Source organism: Buceros rhinoceros, unplaced genomic scaffold (assembly GCF_000710305.1).
Source record: "Buceros rhinoceros silvestris isolate BGI_N320 unplaced genomic scaffold, ASM71030v1 scaffold47967, whole genome shotgun sequence".
Lineage (NCBI taxonomy): Eukaryota > Metazoa > Chordata > Aves > Bucerotiformes > Bucerotidae > Buceros > Buceros rhinoceros.
In genome coordinates, this window is record NW_010421294.1 from 1 (window position 1) to 9,588 (window position 9,588).

At 39.3% G+C, this 9,588-nt stretch overlaps 1 protein-coding gene across 1 annotated transcript; it reads right to left on the reverse strand.

The window, feature by feature from the left end:
- Positions 1–1,422: 1,422 nt before the first annotated feature.
- On the reverse strand, positions 1,423–8,996 carry LOC104488748 (integrin beta-6-like; the record flags this gene model as incomplete). Its single annotated transcript, XM_010139581.1, has 7 exons — positions 8,808–8,996; positions 7,969–8,048; positions 5,060–5,264; positions 3,864–4,110; positions 2,995–3,160; positions 2,278–2,439; positions 1,423–1,518 (listed from the first exon to the last, which is right to left on the reverse strand). Coding segments are annotated over exons 1-7 (1,017 nt in total), but the record flags the coding sequence as incomplete, so codon positions are not given.
- Positions 8,997–9,588: the final 592 nt, after the last annotated feature.

Sequence of the window (9,588 nt, forward strand, 5' to 3'; positions counted from 1 at the left end):
GGGAGGGGGCGGGGGGCGGGGTGTCATCCCCGGGTAACACAGAGGACAGAAATAGAAACCATCATACTGGTGAGTACCGCAAGGACTCATCTACTCTCTCTGCTGTAAGGCAGGACCTTTTCCCCCACCCTTTCTTTCCTAAATTCAACGTTGTTATTACACCAGAGGAGCACCTCTCTTCTCATGCCTTTACTTTTTGCTTTTAAGGAGGAATGCTGTGTGAAGGTTTTTCCTTTGGAAAGACAAGCTTATTGTGCCAGCAGGATCACCCTTTTTGACTTCCTCTCAACCAGCCTGAATAAATTTGGAGGCACAATTTTTCCCCCCTTGTTGCCCTTCACACAGTAGTATGTGGCCAGACAGTCAAGCTTGTGCTGCAAAGCCCCTTATTATCCTCACTGAATTCTTATCTAGAATTTCTTCTTGCATGTGAGGATTTATTCGCAGCATCAGGGCTGGACAGAAAAGGAAATAAGAATTGCCAGAATCCTTCTTACTTTATCTGAGAGGGCTTTTACTCGCATTCACTGCAAAAAGTAGTTGAGCAGCCATTTATGGCTTTGCCTCAGCTCACAGCTGGAATAGCCAACAGGTCAAAAATACCAGGGGGCTTCAAGAGGACTTACATCTGTGGAGGCTGAGAACAGGCTCCTGCACAGAAAACTGATGGAGCTGCAGTTATGAATGATACTCAATTTATTAAAAATATAGATTTTGCATATCTGTAACCACGGCTTTTCTGCTCTCCTCTCTCTCCTGGCTCCCATTTCCCACGACATGACTTCACGGAGCAGGAAATGACTTCACAGAACAGGATTCTGCAAGTCCTAATGACAAAAATTCCTGTAGTGAAGGGTTTTCCCTCAGTAGATGTGAGGAATGATATATGAGGAAAGAGGAATTTGTCTATCTTGTTTTGTATTTTTAATCTTGCTGCTAGTTTCCTGTTGGTCTCATTGGAAAAAGACAGAGAAACAAAGGAAAAAGAATAAAACTCTCAGCTGAAAAAACCCCAAACCACGTGAAAGCTGAGCATGAAGATACCAGTATTTTTGAGTATGTATTCTTGTCTTATAAAAGTAAGAAACAGCTCAACTGTCCTTCTCTAGCCTTACAAAACACAAAAGGCTAATCATAATGATTACACTTAGCAATGCTTAGGTGAACAATCCCTGACTCAAAAAATTAGTGTAATTCAACTTGAAAGCCAATTTAAGGGTTACCTGAGAACATCAAAATCAATACATAAAGAAGCACTTCCTAAGTAAAAGAGACTTCCTCTGATATATAATTTCCTAGCTATTTTTAGTACACAAATATCTTACAGCATTCAGTCCTCAGTACTAGAACTACTGTATCAGCTGTGAGAAAGGCTGAACTTTAAAACAGATACTGGCTAACTGAACATTTTGTTTTTCTCACCTCATATATGTGAACTTGCTCATTCGTTACAGCAAAAATTAATAGAACATTGTTTTGCACAAGTTTGTCAGTTAATTGTCCGATTGTGGGATACTCCTGGAAGCAAACAAAAGAGAGCCACATCAACCCATTTTTCCTGGGCATCCAGTTGCTAATTATCTCCCATGAAACACATTCAAATGATCATAATTAACACTGTAGTCTCTGTATAGCGTAAACTGTAATTAGGCACTACATGTATACAAAATAAAAGACAGTGTATATAATTTCCTCACACTGTTTTTAAGGAAAACCCTCTGAGAAAAGTACAGTGCTGGCCTCCATGCTGGGACATTTGTCTTAGTGGCATCTGTGACATATATATTTAATCCAGAGAGTAACACTGCACCAGAGCAACTATTCCTCCCACACTGAACACCAGTGTATATATTCAGAATTTTTAACACTGAATCTTAGACTGGTAAGGTCTCCTACACGAACAGTATCCTACAAATTCCTGAACTCCTCCTGAATTCACACCCTTATAGGGAACACGATTAATGCACATTTTGCCCTCCCTGCAGAAGGAAATACTAGTCAGTCCTGTTCTACGTGTTTTCAGGGTTAGCAGGAATAAGATTTGTGCTTGCTTTTTTTTTTCCTAGGTATAACCTATCCTAACTCCATACAAACACACTGTTCTGTTTTTACTGAAATGTGCAATGATGAATAAAATAGGTTACATGAAATATCTGGATTCCCAAACTTTTACACATTCCAGTGATAAAGGTATACTTTCATAAATTTTCTAAGTTGCTAATGTTAGTCTTTAAATTTCCAGAATGCAAGAGTTGGACAAAGTTCATAGTAAATTACCAGAACAGTTGACATGGAATATTCATTATTGTGGTCCAAATGGCAGTTTCCATCATTAGGAATAACAATCCCTGCCAGTTTACTGTCCATTCCAAAATGGGAATCAGCATCACTGACAAACACCAGCAAATGCAGAGAATCATTCCTCCATCCAATTTTTTCCTGTCATTTAAAATACATCGGTTTAGCAGGCTGTATTGCACTCACAATATAGAAAAACAGCAAAAGGTTTGGAGAACAGCATCTCAAAACAAATGAAGGGAATAATTTTCAAGGGAGTGTCAAAAACTTCACAACATCTTTTAAGAGATGATGTTCATTCCATTCTCTTTGGCTAACTTTCTGTCTGCCCAATCCTGTGTTTAGTAACACGGGCTGGCCACGTTCATGTCAATCTGCTTACTGCTCTAAACATAGTTAATAAAAATTGTTTAAAGAAAAAACAATCCAAAAAATTGGGGTTTTTTTTTGGGGGGGTGGTGGGAAGTGGGGTGGGGAGAGGGTTGTCCCTGGCAATTAAAAAAAACAGTCAAACATTGCAATATGCATGTTTTACTTGATAAAGGCAAAAGTATTTTCACACAAATCTAATGAGGCTCTTGGACCGCATTAAAAAAATCTTGAAAAATAATGATCCACAGCTTTGAAACACAACCATATAGTATTGGAAGTGTAATATAGAGAATAATTAGTATTATACCTAGGAGTTTCAATTACCTTGCAAACAGCTGCCTGCATAATTGCATCAAATCCTCCCTCTGGAGTGTCTATATTGGCAGAGATTTGCTGTCCTTTCACAATTTCATTGAATTTTTCAGCATCATTTGTTAGTGGCAAAACATGTTTGTATCCGAAGGTGGGTAAGCACTCATAGGGCACACTTCTACAAGGTAAGCAAGACAGCTTGTGGATAATACAGAGTGAAAAATCACTACATGGCTACTTTGCGGGATTAGGTTTTGGTCGTGTATCTCTCTTCTGTGTCTGAGACAGATAATCAAAGAGCATCCAGTGAGGTTGGCATGCAAACAGGTTTGCATAAAGCCTGGGAAATTCCTCCCAGAGCAGCGCAGTTCAGCAGTTTAACAAGGGGCAGTGCTGGCTGTGCTCCCTGCTGCGCCTTGTTTTCATGCTCCAGCACAGCAGGAGCTGTAGTCCCTTAATGACATTCAGAGAGCACCACCAAGCTGCTGCAGCCCTGCTTCAGGCTGCAGAGCCCGGCTTCTCCTCCATGTGGGTTAGGAAAGGGCTGGGGCAGCCTGGGTTTGGGGGATGCTGCTAGGCCTTAAAGGGAAAAAACAGGAAAACAGTAAATGGAACTGCTCTTCTCTGTTGGGTTTGAGTTTGCACCTGCTTAGTATAGCAATGTCGTAACATTCTTATACATACATGTATATATGTATGTATATTCTAGCAAATTAAACAAAAACACATAACTATTCTGCACAGCTGTTAGTTAACCCATTAATAACACTTGCAACTAGCAGCAAAAGCTAAAAGGCAGAATCACTCCCAGCTTCTTCTTCCTAAACAACATAAGACTTAACGTTGGCAGGCAAACAGCTGCAGGTATTTTCCCTGCCCACCTGCAAGGGTTGTTTATTTCCACGGCTGTAGTTTTGATAAATGGTGAAACTGGTTTTTCAACAAAAGATCCAAACCCCAGTCTGAAGTTGCTTGTCAGCTTTGACATTTCTTTAGAAAGAGTTGAACCCAGTTCTTTGATTGTATTCAGATCATCATCCATGGAGGCTGAAAGATCCATGAGGTAATAGAGATCAATTGGATAATCTTCCGTTTGGCGAACCTTGATCTGTATTGTTTCTTCATGTCCTATTAAGGTCACGGGGAAATGGGACACGTATTAAGCTTCTACACAGAAGTTATAAGCAATGACAATTTCTTCATAAGGTTATATACATGGTGAGGATTATCCAGTATTTTAAATCACCAGTAGAATTAACAAAATAACTTCAAAATTTCTCTTTCAACAAAAATCTCAAATGGGGGTCAGAAAAATTAAAAGCAGTTCTAGTGCTTTTTTTTCCAAACTGTTCTTCAGTAAAGCCATAAGCATAGATTTACAACTGATTGCTATAATTTCAAAAAACATGAGAACATCACTTCAATATGCAAGCAATATGCAGCTTTAGAAAATTTAGATATGAAGCTAATAAAACTAAAGGTGGCACTTATGGGCCATACCATGTACTTTAGAAATTTAAAGAAACCCAGAGCACACTCAAAGTTTTTATTCTCAGTTCTGGCACCATGATGTGACCTAACCGGGTATCTCTTACATTTCTTTATTCCAAATTTTCTCCAGGAAAAATTCACATCTCAATCTCAAGGACCCCAAAACAGGTCTGGAGTGTTTCCATAAATGTCACTGGTACCTTGTAAATCTTCAAAACAAGATTTTATGGTGCCTCTGAGATACGCTGTGTGCCAGACCTGCAGGGGAGAGGCACAGGAGTAGGGCTGGGGAGGTGGGCTTGGGGGATTCCATTCTTCCCCTGCCACCTCAATGGCAAGAGAATAGAAGAACTAAAAAGCCATAATCTTACTTTTATGAGGTACCCAGCACTTCTGAAAGTATTTTGAACTCAGTCAAACCCAGTTTTCCTTTGATGAGTCAACAGATCATTTTGGAATCGATACAGGTTTTCTGTCTGTATTCTATCAAAATTTTTCTTAGACCGTTCAGTCTGAGAAGCTTGGGCTTCAGCCCATATCACATGGGCTGAAGAAAAATATCCCACACATGAACTGAGTAACCCACCTGGTCTCAGCCTGAGAGTTATTTTTTGAGGAGAAATCTGTGTGACATCAGAATTGTTCTTCTCGGTCACTACAGTTAAGGGCTTGTTTCTGTGAATTTCTACTTCTGAAATGGGAAATTCAATCAAATTCAACTGACATCCTTTTGACAAAAGGTTTCCTAGGGTATCACACCTCCCGTGAATTCCAGCCGAGTCTGTGTAATTCTAAAGCGAACAGGAGAAGGAATCAATGAGGTAAATGTATTTACTGACCAGCCACCAGCACGTGGCTGATGAAAGGTCAGTCCGATGTAGGGAACAGAAACAAAGGTGCGAGATAGTGCAAACTAGTGCAGAAAGAGATCTAGGTGGCACAGAATTCTGAATTTGCCCTTCATGGATCATGTCACACAGTGGTATAATTAGTGTAACTTACACCGATTGGATACCTTGGGAGAAACTGCTCTATTGTTGGGGAATGGGAATTGTGCCACTCACTGCATTTGGCATCTCCCAGCACTGGGAATGACAACACAAAGCCCCTGTGAGCCCCTGGTTTTTCTGTTACAGGATTATGCTGCAAATTCATCCATCTTTCCTAAACAGTTTTGACCGCTGATGGAACACCACTTTTTAATAGCAGAAGAGGTCTCACAGAGAATAAACTCCTACAAATTTTGTGACAAACTGACAGTGGGGTACTCAGTGTTCTCTGTTTTATGACCTACTCTTTCTCCTCAACACTCATATCACACGTTCTCTGAAGCAGGTTACTTGTTACTCTGCCTGGTGCCCAACAAGCACCACAGCCTCCCTCCCTTGCTCCCCAGTGTGGGCCGCCCAGCATGACCACGTCTACCCGGTTACATTTGGCCCAGCCTCCTACTTGCCTTTCTCCTGTCCAGAGGAAATCACAAGCCTATCAATATTGGTTGGATAGCTTGCAGTTTATTTTTCTTACTCATTTCAAAGCGCTTGGTATGCATTCCTTTCCACTGCACTGCTGCAGGGTAGGTAGTCCCTGCACAGCAGTGAAGTTGATGGTTAATTTTACAAAAAGGCTTCTGTGCCTTATTACCATTTCCTAGAACTATGTCTAGAGTTTAGATCCTCAAAATGAGTTAGCTGCCTCCTGAACTGGAAACGGCACTGGCCGGCAAGACCTTTTGACCAAAACCTGGGCAATACCTGGCAGAACCAGTACAGAAACATTCGATTCCTGGCTGACGATCATGGGCCCATACCGTGGAAGCTGGATTTGGGCAAGCAACCTGGAATTCAGCCACTGAGCTACAAATATTCTCAAAATTCAGTCAATGAAAAGCTTTCCATCCAAATCAAAACAAATTTATTTTAATATAAAATTTTTAAATTCTGTTAAAACTAGAACTGGGACCCTTTCCACCAAAATGTTACTTTTCATGGTTGAGAATTGTCAGGGATCTTATATATTTTGGTGGAAGCACTGCTGAGACACCGGATCGGAACAGTGCTTTATTATTCTTCAGACTGAATCTGATGTCTTTGCTCCGGCAAAACTCTCACCAACTTCTTCTTGAATACAGTGCTCTTAAAAATCATGTACCATTATAAAACTTTCACAGGGAGATGCGTATCATCTCCTTTATTTACACTTTGTAACTTTTCAAAACATGTGAAGGGGCAAACTCGTATTTCGAATACAATCACAAGGTGTGTTTTTGTCCTACAGAGAACAGTGGTTTCTTTGGAGGCACTTGTGTTTACTCTGACACAAAAGCTCCTATGTCTTTTGCACTCTCGATGTGTTGTTCTCTAGCAAACAAGTTAATGAGCCCATGGACAAAAAAAAATCATGTTCACTCCTCTAAAGTTTTCAATAGTTCCACAGTTCCTTTAAAAAAAAAGTCAGTAAATTGTATTTCATTTTGTTTTCTGGAAATACACAGCAGTAGTCAAAATTATGTGACCAAACTTCATTTCAAGAAAATCCTGATTGCGTTGTTAAGTACAAACATAAAAAACACTGCAAACGTGCTAAGGTGGGTGGGGTTTCTTTTGCAAACTGTTACATTATGGTTTTCTATCAAATTCATTTTCTAAAAAGTGCTGTTTGGTCTTTGTCAGCTACTTCATAAGGCAGTGTGTTAGTCCCATCCTAGGTATCATTTTTCTATTAAAAAAAAGCAAGAAATACTTTTAACAGCAAAGGTGTAAATCAGAAAGTATAATGACAAATACTTTTATTTCTCTATTATTTCTGGCAAGTTCTTAATTGTGATAGCTGATTACCTTGCTAAGATTAATGAACTAAGACCTAGAATATTTACTGTGAAGAAGGGAGATAGTATTTGGCACCATTTACGGCTGGAAGTTTTAAAAGCAGAGATGTTAAGTGACCTGCCTGGAGTTACACGAAAAGCCTATAGGAAACAAAATCCAGATTTTTTTTAAAGCCTGATGTTCTAGCCAAAACACTTACACCTATATCACACTAATTATAAAGCTGACACTATCATAATATTTAAAATCAACCACAGATGAATCATTTGTACATGCAAACTGACTGGTACACTCTCTGTTTACCCTGTCTGGCTTAGCATGTAGTATGTAAAACACAGTCTGGTCTCTGACTTGATGTCTGGTTCATCATCCTCGGGGCTGTGGGTGAGTCAGCCCTGAGGCTGATGTCCTGAGACCCTCTAACAACCACTTTATTTCTGCCTTAGATGAGGATGGTTGTTTTAAAAACAAAACAAACCAAAAAGCAAACGAATAATAGATCATAAAGTCTAGATTGAATTCTCCTTTTGATCCCCAGGAAGGCTTCACTAAGCGCTGCATGCATTACAAAACCACGGACTGACCCAAATAAGTCAATACTTCATCACTCAGAACTGCTACAAACACTTCCTCTTACTTTGACATTTTTTAGTATAATTTACTCTACCTCTTGAAAACACCAAGCGCAGTGTGGTCCGGAAAGCAAACAGTCTTCACAAGTCACTGTGCTTTCCTGAGAACAGGTCCCTAAATTTAAATCCAAGAAGATGAAAGACTATTAATAATGCAGTTAATCGTTCAGTTTATGAAGAATCTTGTCATTTAGAGAATGTGGGAGGTGAAAAACATACACATTAAGCCATATTTAGGATTACTTAAAAAATTCTTTAATAATGGTATTTCTGTTGGTAGATTAACTCTCTAATAAAAAAATAAAACCCTGCAATTGCTGGCAATTAATGTACTTTTGCATAATTTATGGATGACATGCACTGAGAACATGTTGCTTGTTTTCTCCAGAGCACCTAATAAAGTGTTACATGTGTTTCCAGCATGGTGCAGGTAAGACATTTCCAACATAACCAGAGATATTGAAATAACAGATTTATGTTCACTCTATACACTTACAATTGGATCACTCAGGTCTGTAGGTACTTGATATGATTTTAATTTATTGTGCAAGTATCAGTGAAACAGTCACATGTACGGTATTAAGTTTCTCAGCGGATCAAACAGTGATTAGTATAGCCAAAATTGTTCAAATGCCTGTCTCTTTCATACACGTTGTGCTATGTAATGACTACATAAATCTTAGATGAATTTTCAGGGTAGCTCTACAGCAGGCTGTCAAAACAAAACAAAACAAAACAAAACAACCACCCCCAAACCCCATTAAACAGAAGGAATTATTAAATACAGAAGACAGAAACCTATTTCCTATCAACAGCAAGCAAGAAACAATGCAAAAATGGTTTTGAAATGGATCGCCCTACCCCTGAGCCTTACCTTGCACATAGTTATTTCTTTGCAGAAATAAGAAACAGAGGCAAAGCAATTCAATCCCCATTCGTTTTCAGTGCTGGCTGCATGACAAAAAATATTAGCATGTTAATTATCATCCGCTTAAAGGTAGAATGTTGTAAAAATCATACATTCCTGGACGGTATCATTTCAGATGTCACCTACACCAGACTGCGAGGAAACTTCAACCTTACCACGACAGACCATGAATAAAAGCGAAAACAAGGGCTACCTGGGCAGGTAAAGAGGACAAGCTGTGTGCATAAAGTAACGTGAACATGGTTATCACTTCCTTGTTTTCCTGGACTCCTTATAAGGTATAAGGGGAAAATTCATTCAGGTGAAGATTTCTGTCAACCCCAGTCACTCTGGGTCCTAGAGCAACCCGGCCGTGAGAGCAGGTTTTCAGCGTACAGCAGCTCTTAAAAGCCTCCTCTAAAATAACGCCTTTAATTGTTCCCTGAGGGAGTGTGTTAGGTAGATGGGTCACTGCAATTGCCAAGTGAGTATACCTGGAGAGAGGTAAAAATCCCATTTTTTCAGATTTCCTGATGTGGAGGGAAACTTGTAAAGGCAACTGTGAAAAAAACAAAAAAGTAATCACTTACTATAATTGAGGACTGGCTTCAGTAATTCAAGATACAGAGTGAATTTATTTTATTAACTTTGCAAACTGAAAAGGAAATGCTGCAGTTATGGATTTTTTTAATATGTAGAAGGAGGAATAATTGCATTCTCAGTTCTGCAACTGACTTGGAAAAAAAAT